The 14,118-nt window shown below is 37.8% G+C and overlaps 1 protein-coding gene across 1 annotated transcript in view; it reads left to right on the forward strand.

The window, feature by feature from the left end:
- PREX2 (phosphatidylinositol-3,4,5-trisphosphate dependent Rac exchange factor 2) overlaps window positions 1-14,118 on the forward strand; it is a 284,920-nt gene that overhangs the window by 240,529 nt on the left and 30,273 nt on the right. Inside the window, exons 36-37 of the mRNA XM_044914225.1 lie at window positions 6,401-6,467; window positions 6,711-6,901. Coding sequence (XP_044770160.1) covers window positions 6,401-6,467; window positions 6,711-6,901 — 258 coding nt within the window. The remainder of the gene's footprint in view (window positions 1-6,400; window positions 6,468-6,710; window positions 6,902-14,118) is intronic.

The raw sequence follows: 14,118 nt of genomic DNA on the forward strand, positions 1-14,118 counted from the left end.
GAAGCATAATAAACTATGGTCAGTTTGGGCATTAATCCAATTTTGCCATTAACTTGCTCATAAATTTTGATTAGGGGGCATTAAGACTTTCATAATTAAGGGAAGTGCATTAGAAATTTATTTCCTGTGAACAATTTGTCATATTCTGAAAAATACTGAAGTTCTGTGAATACCTGTAAACCCTAGCGTTGGTAAAATAGGTGGCTGGGCAGACTTTTGTCTGATGGGGAGTACCTAATACTAGTTGCAATCTCAAGTCTAAATTTTAATTCTAACAAATAATTGGTTGAATTAAAATATGTGTTGGTTATGTAAATTTCTTAAGAGTAACAAAGTGGCTGTATTCCATGGTTATCTCCTCAGACTTCACCAGCACATCGATATATTTTATAATGATTTCTTGCTTTCTTTAATCATGGATTGACAAATATTAACTATTTGTACAAGTCTGGATCAGTAAATACATTTAATTCTGTATTTGCAGGAGGCCTTTATCTTCTAAGAGTATTTTGAAGGGTGCAGTTATATCATTAGATGCTTTTTCTATTTTAGTTTTGCTGTATAGCAATTTGGAAAAGACTAGATTGTTTCTGAATAAGGTTTCACTTGATGTGGGCATTTACACATTTTAAATTTAAAAGTTATTTTTCTACTGGCTCTCTTCATAAAATCTGTTTTTTTTTTCCCTTCAAGGATTTTACCCCACTGGAAATTTTAAGACTTTTGCCAAATCCGTTTTTATTTTTTTAGATTTTATTTATTTATTTGAGAGAGCACAAGTGGGGTGGGGGAGAGAGGAAGCCAGACACAGGGCTCCATCCCAGGACCCTGAGATCATGACCAGAGGTGAAGTCAGGTGCTTAACCAACTGAACCAGGCTCCCCTCTGCCAGATTGTTTTAAATGAATTAAAATCCACATATTCCTGCTCTGAACTGGCTGAACGAGTGACACCTTTTTTTTTTTTTTTTTTTGAAGGAACGTCTGTTTCTGAAAGTAGGAAGAGTGTTCATTGTGGCCAGCTGTAGTGGAGGTTTCTGTAGTGAAGCTTTCTGTAGGGGATACAAATGATCTACGGACTGCTACTCCAGGATATTTTCTTTCCCAAACAATTCAAGGTACAGAAGAGCTGAAGTGTGTACAACCAACGCACCTGATTAAGCCATTTAAATGACAGTCTTCTTTATTTTTTTTTAAAGATTTTATTTGTTTATTTGAGAGAAAGAGAGAGCACAAGCGGGGTGAGGGGCAGAGGGAGAAGCAGACTCCCCACTGAGCAGGGAGCCCAATGTGGGGCTCAATCCCGGGACTCCGGGATCATGACCTGAGCTGAAGGCAGATGCTTACCCGACTGAGCCACCCAACAGTCTTCTTTAACCTAAAGAAAGGTTCTTTTCCTTTTAGACCTGAACCACTATTTGTGCCCTGATCATGGAATTATGTAGATTCCAAGTACCTACTTTAATTTTCACTTTTTATATGTAACAGAAAATATTGTAGGTGGCCTTAGGGGAAAGGAGAAAGTTTGAGTCTTATTTTTATTCCTTGCTATGCCTTAAAAATGCTCCAGGGGATGCCTCCCACTGTGTGTCCTTGAATAGTAATTGCTATTGACCACTGAATGCGTCCTATTGGCTTACCACAATACTGAGTACTTATTTTGATTAATAGTCAACATTATGCTATATATATATACGTTAGGCAATTTTAATATACATTGTAAAAACGAGGTACTTGAGACCCTGGGAGGCTAAATAATTTGTCCCTGAACTTGCGCACTTCTTTTCATTGCTTTACTCTCTCTGCCAAGCACACTTGAGGAAAGGCATGAGGACATTGATCAAGGTGTCTCTGCGGGTCCTGGCTTTGAAGCACCACCTTCGTTCCAAGCATATAGCAATGCTAGGTAAAATACAAAGTCAGAAAATGTAAAAGTCACAGCTGAGCTCATGATTTATCATCTCAGTGGCCTACAAATCAAAAGAAAATGCAAGTGATGAGTTGTGAGCTATGCTGAGGCCTCTGGAGGTGGACAGAAGGGCCAGTATGATTTCTTCTAGGCTAATAAGAGATTGAAGTCGTTCTACACTAGGTGAAGATCCAGAGCCAGCCTTATAGTTTGAAGCCAGGACATAGAGAAGGACTCGTCTGCTTCTGAGCAAGGATGAGAAACCTGCTGCCCACTACTTAAGACTATAGCTTTTGATGCTAGGAAAGGCTTATATGGCAGGAAGAAAGCAGCACCGCCAGGAAACTGGGAATTGAACCAGGTCACTCACTGGCTCACTAATGTGACTGGTAATAATCCAGATGTCAGCATAATTTAATACTCGAATTACCAGTATGAAACTGATTATGTATGAGTGGTTCTGGGCACCAAATGAACACAAAATCATTTGTAAGAGAAGGATAATGAGAGATGGGGGTTGGAGGTGTATCAAAAAGCTAAATAAAACTAAATAAAAAATCTTCTGACTTCAAATGAACCTGCAAAGCAAAATTCCAAAGCACATGAGAAAGCCTTACACTAGGAAAGAGCCAGTGGATTTGACCATTGAGAATAAATTTTACTGGAAGAAATTAAAATATTGAAACAGCCTGGGAGAGCATATTTTGGATGCTCAAAATATAAACAAAGGATTGCCATCCGTAAAAAGGTAGAAAATCCTGAAATAAAAAGTCAGTGATATAATTATTTATTTATTTACAAATATTTATTAAGATTATACTATGGTCCACACACTGTTACATGCCAGAGATGTAGGAATGAACCCACGTAAATAAAAACTACATCCACATAGACAGTTTACATTCTCATAGGGAGTTTACCTTTTAGTGGTAGAAATGAAATAAGAATAGGCAGAAACCTTGGAAGTTAAAGACAGTCATTGAAATAAAATTCCCAGTAGAAAGTATAAACTCTAGACTTGACAATGACAGATTTTTTTTCATTTGGAAGCTAGTATTTAGGAAATCACCTAAAATGCAGTCATGGGAAAATAAGATTTTAAAAGTGTGTGTGAGTGGAAAGAAAGAATGAGAGAGAAAGAAAACATCAAATTATGTGAAGAAATAATAGCTGAGATTATTTTAGAATTGAAGACAAGACTCCTCACGTTGAAAGGACACTCTGAGAACCTATCTGGATAAACAACAATAAAATCAATGCCTAAACACTTTGAGGTAAAACTTCAGAACATTGAGGGTAAAAAGAAAATCTTTACCCGTCGAAGAAAAAATACAGACTAGTCCCAAAGCAAAGGCAACTAGATTGAGAGCAGACACCAAGAACAGTGTTGAGGGGGAAAAATGTCCTGTAATTTGGATTCTAGAATTTAATGCCGACATATACCACTGACATGCTGATCAAACATAGTAATAGAATACCCAACTTTTTTTTTTTTTTTTTTTTTTTAAAGATTTTATTTATTTATTTGAGAGAGAGAATGAGAGACAGAGAGCACGAGAGGGAGGAGGGTCAGAGGGAGAAGCAGACTCCTTGCCGAGCAGGGAGCCCGATGCGGGACTCGATCCCGGGACTCCAGGATCATGACCTGAGCCGAAGGCAGTCGCTTAACCAACTGAGCCACCCAGGCGCCCCAGAATACCCAACTTTTAAAACTGAATATTTTGAGGAAAGAATATGTGGATTTAAAAAAGAATTAAGAGGAACAGCAGCTTCTCAATGTCACCAAATTTAACTCTTGCTATAAAAAGTAATAACTAATTTCTATGTAAAGAAAGTTAAGATGACACAAAAGAAAGAAATACAAACATGCAAGGAAAGAAGAAGAAATATAGCCAACAAATATATGCAAATTGAAAATAAAAATACCGAAGGTTGAAATTCTCATAACATCAGTGTGAACAAGGATGTGGAAGAATGATCACAGCTGTTCTGTTCTTTGCAAAGTCTGACAGTCCACTTGGGCCAACTGTGTGGGGTGATCTTGTAAAGCATGGAAGTGGTAAATGCCAGCTTCTGGTACTTACCTTGGGGAGGCAGAGTTTGGAACAAGAGTGGGAGTGGAGAAGGGTGAGCAAGAAGGGGCTCATCTATATCTGTAATGTTTCATTTTTTTAAAGGCGAAGCAGAGGTGCCAGGTGCCAGGCAGGATCTGTTAAAGCATGGTGGTGCCTACCTGGATTTTCATGGTAGTAGCCTACACATGTACCTGTGTAATGGAAATGAAAGCCACTCAGAACTTTCAGAACATGAATGTTTATGCATAGCAACGAAGTTTATAAAATAGCCAGTCTTCTGGTAATGAGCCCAGTTAAAACCCAAAGTCTTTGTCAGGGTCTCTAAGTCCCTACCTACAGACTGCCCCTCTGACCTCTCAGGTGCCCATTCATTCTAACCTAACTCTAACTCCAGCCCCATTGCATGTTTTTGTACCTCATACAAGTCTGGCTCATTTCCTCTTCTCATACCAGCAGTCCTCTTAGATTATTGTTATCTCTTCCTGATACTGGGGACAATCTTGAAAATTTAAAAATGTCTCAGATACCTTTGATGTTGCTCTTGGTCCACTGCTCTTAGTAGATATTGACTCCACCAGCTGAATGAAACTATGTTTTCTTGGCACTTCATGGTGTTCCACTTTAGAGTGGTTTATGCAACCATAACCCAGAGTGAGCAGTGAGCAGAACACTGCCTCGGGTGACTGGAGTCCTCATACTCCTGGCAGCTTTATGTGCTCAGGAGCAACAGGTAGCTGTGGGATTTAGGCTGAGGGAATAATTTTCCATGGACTTGTGTTCTCTTTTCTATCCTATTGATTTTTCTAGCAAGTACACTTGAGGAAAGGCATGGGAACATCTGGTCAAGGTATCTCTATGGGTTCCAGCTTTGAGGCACCACCTTTGTACCAGGATGGTACATGGAAATCTTTAGGAGTTCAAAATGAATTATAATGAATAATAACCAACTTTGGATGCAGAACTGTTTTTAAATTTTTGTTTTTGTTTGAGTTTGTATTTGAGAGATGAATAAGCTAGTTCTCAGTAAGAATGAGCCTAATTTTCATTTTGGAAGTGACTCTTAAAGTTTTCCTTATTTAAAGTGTAAAAATTGATTAAGCCATGCTACTTTATCTTAAAAAGACAAAAGCAAACATCATTATTAGGTACAGTGCTAATGGGAATAGCAGTGTACGTGTGTGCACGTGCACATGTGTGCATAGAGTGGGATTCTGGGCAAAAAGTTCTGTCTCACTGATTTTGCCCACTACTACTCATGCATTTGATAATAATCTGATGGTACTTTGAGGTTCTAAATGATGCTCCGAAACACTAGTCTAATCAGTTTTATTTCAATATCTTGTCTGACAATCATTTTGATATTATGGAACTTATTTTGGTACATTGACATTAAGTGTTCACATCTTGAAAATAATTTCACTTCATCAAAAATAGATAGTAGATTAAATATAACTTAAATGTATCCTGTCTTCGTGGGTCATTTCCTTATAATTTCAGTTTAGTATTGAGCCAAGAGCTAAGCAAAACTCAGCAATATTCTTTGGATAATTGCATGTCACTAGGATTCAGCTTCATGTGTTAAAATACTTGGTGCCACACTGCATCCTGGTGACAAAAAGAACAAGTGTATCCTTGAAGAGGGTCTAACTTCCATTCTGAGCACAGCTTAGTGGATGAAAGAATTCAACTCAGTACTCTGTTTAAAATTAGTTTTTTGAGTATTACTTTTATAATCTTGCACAATAAATGAAAACTAGATAATTCTCCAGTAGTCACAAGAAAATATATTTCTCCAACTTTTGTAATAATATAAATTATTGAAAATATTAATGAGCATCCACTCTGTGCTATGTACTGTTCTAAAGGTTTTTTTTGCATTAACTCATTTAATCTTCTTAGCAGGCTTGTGAAGTAGAAGCTAATGTTATCCCCAAATTACGAAAGAGGAAATTGAGGCATACACAAATTAAGTAATGTCTCTGAGGCCACACAGTGTGTAATGGAGCTGGTGGTGGCTTTAGTCATTTTTAAAAAAAAATTTTAAAGATTTATTTGAGAGAGTGTGTGTGTGCAGGGGTGGGGGTTAGGGGCAGAGAGAGAGGGAGAGAGAGAGAGAAAATCTCAAGCAGACTCCCTGCTGAGTGCAAAGCTAGAAGCCGGGGCTCCATCTCACAACCCTGAGATCATGACCTGAGCTGAAATCGAGCCAGACACTCAGCTGACTGAGCCACCCAGGTGCCTCATTAGTCATTTTTTCTTAATGGAAGACTGTTGACTTTTTTTTGCACTCCCACCCATCCAAGTGTCCAACTTGTTTATTCATTTGTCTTCAAAAGGAAGTCAGCGAAACTTGCATGTCTTCATGCATTTTAATTTTTCTAACAATAAATGATCACTTATTCCTTGGATTCTTACAGGGCCTTCTACTTGGACAAGTCAAATTCACCACCAAACTCCACATCCAAAGCTGCCTATGTAGATAAGGTAAAAAGAGATGATTGCATTTATTGATGCTTTGCCCTTTACAGACCTCCCTTATTTACTTTTTCTGGTGCTGTACTCAATGTGTAATTACAAATATCTGTAGTCTCCGATTCCATTACCTCCACAATGAAAATATTTTACACTCTTCATTAAACGTTATAACAGCAGTGAATTGTATGCCATCTAAAAGCATTTCTTCCGACTAAACGTGTTGGACATTACGTTCATCACTTTTTTCTACAGCTCATGAGGCCTCTCAATGCTTTGGATGAACTTTATCGGCTGGTAGCCTCGTTTATCAGATCCAAGCGCACGGCTGCCTGCGCAAACACAGCCTGCAGCGCCTCTGGGGTGGGGCTGCTGTCCGTGTCCTCGGAGCTGTGCAACCGGCTGGGAGCCTGCCACATCATCATGTGCAACAGCGGCGTGCACAGGTATGTTGCCTGCCCTGCCCGCCTCTCTTGTGCCCACTTTCATCTGGAGGTTCTTCCTTACATTGTGGTTACAGGAAATGGTAACCAGAAGCATTCAGAGGACTCGGATGTATTCGGAATAAGCTTTGGGAAATCAGATCATGGTGACACGGTGTTTCCTGGCTTTAGTTTTATGTTCGGTGGCTATTTGTTCATATAAATGAATGCCATCCCACATTTAAATCACTGTAGCTTATCTGCCCAGAATCTTATCACCCTTCCATTTATATTACAAGATTTGTACTTTAGGCACAAACTTGTACATCGATTTTATTCACTGTAGGAACTTGTCTGGTAGGAGCTGTCAAGGAGCTAAACAAAACTTTTTTCACTGCACTTGGTGGACATTCCACTTTCGGTGGTTTGGGTTTCTATATCCATTGGTTGTGAGGTAGGCACTGCCTTGGGGTTACTACTGTCTTTCTACTTTTGGCAAAATTAAGTCCAGGAGCCCACACAATATACGTTCTTGAAAATGGAAGGGGAAATCTTAGATGGGTCCAGTGCAGGTGGTTTGTCTTAGGCAGTTGTGCTCAGTCTGGGACACCCAAGGTAGGCTTGTGAACTCTTATGGTTGCATCAGCTGCAAAATGGGGGTGGAGGACCCCATGTCAAGTCCTTCCCCATAACCACGTGCTCCTCTTCTGCCACCTCACCATTTTCACAAGGAAGTGAAACCATGTAGAAAAATAATAAAACAGAATTTGGTCCTCATTGTGATCTGAGTAGGCAAATAGCGTCCTGTCACCCATCATAGTCTCTTCTTGGAACTGGGCCAGTTACATTTTGCGGATGGTGGTATTATTTAGTCAAGATTTACTTGGTACTTGACCTATGCAAAGGACGACAGTTTGACTGTTGGCCGTGTAACATCATAAAGCAGTGATGCTCATGTTAGAGGCATAAATACAGCATGACAGCATGAACAACAGGTAACAAAAAATAAGAAGACATAATGAGACAACAGAATAAGAACAAACAGACCTCCACTGCAAGAAAATGTAAATGATCTCAGAAAGTTACAGCCAAAAACCAAGATTCAGAAGGAAAACAGATCTCTGAGATGGGTAGACCTTTCCCTAAAGAAGGTGATGTTTGAACTGGGTTTTGATGAGTCAGGGTGAAGAGGTAAAAAGTGGGAGAAAAATGATCCAAGGCAGCAGGTTCTCATCTGTAAAATTCCATTTCAATTTGGTATGCCCGAATTCTAGTTTTCAAGTCCTACACAGTGTGTTCTTGCTTACGAAGTATGGCAAGACCTTATTCCTCTGAAAGGAGCATTATGTTTTGTGGTTGACAAAATATACAAAATTTTCTCCTTTATTTTAATGGCTGTGTACTCTGTGCTCTATTGCAAGCTGTAATAAGCTTAATTGAAAATATCTGCAACCAAATGAATAAAATATTATTTCATGATTTGTTTACTAGCAGAGAAGTGATCTCTCCCTTCTGATCAACTCAATGTTCACTCCTTCTGTTCCCACTTATTCATTCACTCATTTATGTATTCATTATTCATTCACTCTGTAAATATGCATTGAGCACCAATTATGTGCCAGCCCTGCTCTAGTTGCTGGAGATACAGCATTGAAAAATTAAAGTCCCTCTTCTCAAATAGTGTGCATCGTATTGGGGGTAACAGATGATAATGTAAACAAATACATATGTAATGTGGTAGATGGAATAAATAGAAAAAAGAACAGAAGTCAGGGGGGTCGAAGGTGACAGGATGGGAAGAAGGGGTAGCACCATCCAGCAAGGGATTTCATCAGAGACTTGTATGAAATGAAGGAGTGATTTATGCAAATATCTCAGAGAAAGAGCATTCGATCCTAGGGAGCAGCAGTGCAAATGTGGGAGCTCACATGGGAGCTCAAGGAACTGCATCGAGGCCATTGTGGCCTCACCAAGTGTCATTTCCTTGATTATTGGTGTTCTTATCTTACCCCGGTGCAAGATCATAGTTGTCTGAGGACTGGATACGCTGTAATCACAAAGGGGACACTTCCGGACTTTGAAACTAAAAGCATACCCTCTTACCTCCACATTAATTTACTGGAAGTTAATGCAGTTAAATCTGCATTTAATCCTAGAACCACGACCAGGTTGTCTCAGTTAGTCTCTCTGCTAGCCCATGAGCAATTTTAGAATCTGACTAATGTTACCTGGGAGAAATAGATTGATGTCTCACAGCTGTTTTATAATTACCATATTCGTTGATTGGTGTGTTAGGACTGCAAGTAACATTGAAATTTCAAAGTAATTTGACTTTTTCCATTTCTACTATTTAAAATAAATGTAGCTTTAGTTAGTTCATTTCAGAGACATTTACTGAGGTATAGGCACAAATACTCCATGACAAATGCTGAATTTAAAGTTAATGCTATTTGAAAATGGTACAGATTTATTTTTCTATTACGCAGAATAAAATGGGAGTTTAACATTATCTTTTAATCTCTCAGTGAAGGCTATGTTTACATTTTTCATGACAATAAAATGTGCTAATTTATATTGATTTAGAAATCTCACATAAAGACTGTTCTTAAAATAATTCTTCGTAATTATAATTCAGACAGCTAGAGAGAAACCCAAGTAGATCCACACCTGCACTCAACATTAAACATGGAGGCTTACCTTCAGGTTCTGACAAAGGGGAGAAGTTCACAACGTGAATCAGAATAAATATTGCACAAACTATTTTTACCATTTACTTTTAAAATCAAGGTGAGAAATGGTCAGTAATATGGGATCCACATTAGTCAGTTTCCTGCCTTTTCTGATTTTATTTGCAAAATAACAAGAGAATATAAAATATTTTTAGAGTATTGACTGATTCTGCATATGTTTGATATTAAAGAGAAGAATGTGGTTTTTCAGAATGAAAAGGCAGATTTAATTAGCATTAATGTCTAGATGTTTTAATGCCAACCTGAATTAGATGGCAGAGCTACATACAACAGTGAATGCGAGATTAGCAGGAATAGAATTCAGGGTGAATTATTAAAATCTTCTCATAACATTTAGCCTGACTTTGTTTTTATTAAATTCTTTTCCCTAGGGAAATTCTTTGTGTGTATTACAATTCTGCTGATGAACTTCCCTGCCCACACTCTCTTAACTATTCGCTTATGTCAGTTATCTTCATTGCTATTGGATGGTGCAAGAATAGGACTGTCTCTTCTTAAAAACAGGTTTTTGCCTTTTAAACAATATAAACTTGATCTTAGAGGTAGTTTAACAAATGGAACGTTTTATAATTTCCTATCCTGACATGCCTTCTTTCATGTTCATTTTGTGTCATCTCTTGCAACTTCCATCAAACAACGCACAATTGAACATAGTTTTATTAGTAAATATAGTTCAACAATCTGCTTTATGCTCATAACAACTCTATCTGTATTTTCCAGATGTACACATAGACTTTCTCATTATCACTTTTATTTGCTACAGAGTTAATCCAACCAGTTGCTATGCCATAGTTTACTAAATGATCACTTCAGTGGTTTATCTTCCTGGTCCATCGCCCATAATGCCTGCAGAGAGGCTGGTTTCATTATGTGGCTGTTCAGATTTCAATTTTATTTTCCATTAAGTTAAAAGAAAAACAAAAGTATCCTCCAGGTAGAATTACTGTGTCAAGGAGTTTAAACCTCTGTGGTCAATAATATATATTGTTCAGGTTCTCGAAAGGCTCCTCCTCACATACAACACAACCAGAAGGTTACATAGTTGTGTAGCACTTTCATCTTTTCTTGGTCTGCAGAGGCTATTTGAATCCATTTATCTATTGTGCTTCTCTCCTAGATGTACAATGATATGTCACTAGTGCTTTAGTTTATACTTCTTTGATAAACAAATACAAATATCGGAATTGAATAGTTTTTTTGCATTTCCTTTTCGACAAAGATTTATGCCATAGACTCTCTATATACCTGCTTTATAGACAGAATTGGTTCTTGCCAAATTGAACATTTTTAAAGTAGTGAATCGGCCCGTGGCTTTTCAAGTTCTCTCTTGTACTCCTGCCAGCTATTTGTTGCAGGCAATCCAAAAGCATACAAACAGGGATTCTAAATTTCCGTTTTATTTCAGACTGCAGCATCCTTCCATTCAATGTGGTATTTCATTTTGTTGTAGTTCTTTATTCCCACCCCGGCTTAATAGCCAACTGTTTTTCTTTAACCAGTATAAATCAGTATACTGCAAATGTTATAAAACCTGAATCATGAGTCTTTCTGTGTCCAAAAACAAAGATGTCGTTTTCTTCCCACTACATTAGCTTCTGCTTCCTTCGCCAGTAGGAACAAGTGGGTGGAATTTTCCAGAGGCTACCTGAAAGGATATGTCAAAGAAATTTCTAGTGAGGGCAGTAAATCTGGGATCACAGGTTTCGCCTCTAAGGACTTGTTCCAAAGAGTTTTTGTCCACATACTCTCAGTATCTTTTAATAATTGGTTTTCAGCGATATCAGAACCTTGGTACGGCCTCGCAGGAAGGTGCGTGATGCACACACAGGCCTCGTGTCTTAACTCGCCCTGTGATGGCTTTGAACCCAAACCTTGGAGATCTACACACATAAATTACGTTTCATCTTCATGCTTTGTTGTGAGGATAAAATCTCTTCCAGGAAACAATGGCCTGCATTTATAAGTAACATACCTCCCGTTCACTCCTCCAGTGGGGGTTGTGAGCAGTAGCCAGGCAGGGTTCACTGAATCCGGGATTCACCAGCACCTAGCATTAGTCAGTGTCTTGTCTTCTGATGAGAACCCTGCCCAGGTGTCAGAAGGAAACAGTCTGTGGCAAGGCCTACCTGTTCTCATTATTTAAAAACATATTGATAAACATCAAACTAGCTACCATTGCTGTATTATGGTGTCAGACTTCTTTTTTTTTTAATACATTGTAGAAATTAGTTTTAACATATATAAAGTTTTAGGAACTCAAAGGCCACATATATGTGAAGCTTCTAACTTAAGAGGGCTCTATTCCCAAGATGCATTCCTTCATTGGTTATGTGGAAATTGAGACATATTTTCACATTTGACAGTATTACCAATGGTGCTTGAATCTTCAGAGTCAGCCCTCTCTTCCCTCTCTTCCCCTTCCCTGACAGGCACTTATATAATCCATCCTGTGACCATAGTATAGGACCCGAAGTATGATTATAAGCATTTGTTAGGAAAATGAAATCCAGGAATTAAAATATAAAAACAACTGAAGAGAAATCTGTATTACTAGTGTGGTTCATTTAACAGTTTTTATTTCAGATGAAGATGAACATGTAAACAATTTAAAAAAAAAAACTTTTTCAGGTAACTATCGATTAGCAATTTTAGAAACCACTTTTGTTTGAACTTTGAAGGACTTTCTTAGCAATATTTTATTCTGTCGTAACCATGACATCAAAGGACAAATTGACAAATAGGCCTAACTTAAGGAATGCAGAATCTTATAAAAGTGAGGCACTCAAGGTAACCTGACTTAGGTGATCAGAGTCCTAATAGGGCAGATGATAAAGCTGCATCTTTATCCATTATGGGGTGAAAACATCAAGTAAGATGAGTAGATTTACTCTGGGGTTTTCCATCTGTACCTTAGATTCTAGCTATGGGACAGAAAAAAAAAATACCATAATAAGCAAGTGTAGGTTTCAAATATACCCATTTATCTTTTGTTCAAAAATGACTTGAGAGATTCAATAACAAGATGAGTGGAAATACTTGAATTTTAAATCTCCAGAAAGATGGGCGCCTGGGTGGCTCAGTTGGTTAAGCGACTGCCTTCGGCTCAGGTCATGATCCTGGAGTCCCGGGATCGAGTCCCGCATCGGGCTCCCTGCTCGGCAGGGAGTCTGCTTCTCCCTCTGACCCTCCTCCCTCTCATGCTCTCTGTCTCTCATTCTCTCTCTCTCAAATAAATAAATCTTTAAAAAATAAATAAATAAATAAATAAATAAATAAATCTCCAGAAAGAAACATTTCTGCTAGCTCATGATCTCAGGATCCTGTACATTCCCAACAAAAAGTTCTAAAATTATGCTCTGTAGGACTCTGAAGCACATTAGTCTTAAAACACTACTTTTATATAAGGGTAGTGGTAGCAATAACAGAAATGACATTTAAAATGGCCATTAAATACAGCTGCAGTTATGATTATTTTTCTTTAACAGTTAAATTTTGATTATATCAATGCAACTGTTCCCATTTGTTTGAAATCTAATAAAATCATTAATGTATCAAAACAAACAAAAAAAGAAATACAAAAATATAAAATTGTTCTCTAATCTTTAGAAGAGAAAAAATAAAATTCTATTAAAATGGAGCTCTGGGAGAAAGACAAAATATATTCTACTCATGATAGGATATAAGGATAAATCTTAATACCCTGCCAAACTCACAAGAGCAGAGGGTAGAATGGTGGTTACCATAGGCAGGTAGGAGAAGAAAATGAGGAGATTTTGGTCAAGGGATACGAAGTTTCAATTATGCAAGAAGAATAAGTTCTGGGGATCTAATATACAACAGTGTGACTATAGGTGACCATACTGTTTTGTATACTTGGACATTTCCTAGGAGGGTAGATCTTAAGTGTTTTCACCACCGAAAAAAAAAGAAGAAAAAGAAAATGGTAACTGTGTGGGGTGATGGATATGTTTATCAACTTGACTGGATGAATATTTCATAATGTATGTGCATATATTTTATCAAATTATATACCTTGAACATATACATTTTTAATTGTCTATTAAACCTCAAAACTGGGTGGGGGGGAAGAAAAGTAAAGCCAGAATTTCCAATTATGCTGAATTGTAAAATAGGCAAATAAAGTTCCACAATTTATCTTAATTTTATTATTTTTTTTAAGATTTTATTTATTTATTTGACAGAGAGATTGATAGCGAGAGAGGGAACACAAGCAGAGGGGAGTGGGAGAGGGAGAAGCAGGCTTCCCGCTGAGCAGGGAGCCCGATGCAGGGCTCGATCCCAGGATCCTGGGATCATGACCTGAGCCGAAGGCAGACGCTTAACGACTGAGCCACCCAGGCGCCCCTCACAATTTATCCTAATTTTAAAAACCAGATGAATAATATAGGTATTTTCTCTTAAAATTATAAGAAATCAAATATTTTAAATATGATAGAAGTTCCATTCTTTCTCTTTCATTATCTTTTATAA

The sequence above is a fragment of the Neomonachus schauinslandi genome, chromosome 4 (genome assembly GCF_002201575.2).
Source record: "Neomonachus schauinslandi chromosome 4, ASM220157v2, whole genome shotgun sequence".
NCBI lineage: Eukaryota > Metazoa > Chordata > Mammalia > Carnivora > Phocidae > Neomonachus > Neomonachus schauinslandi.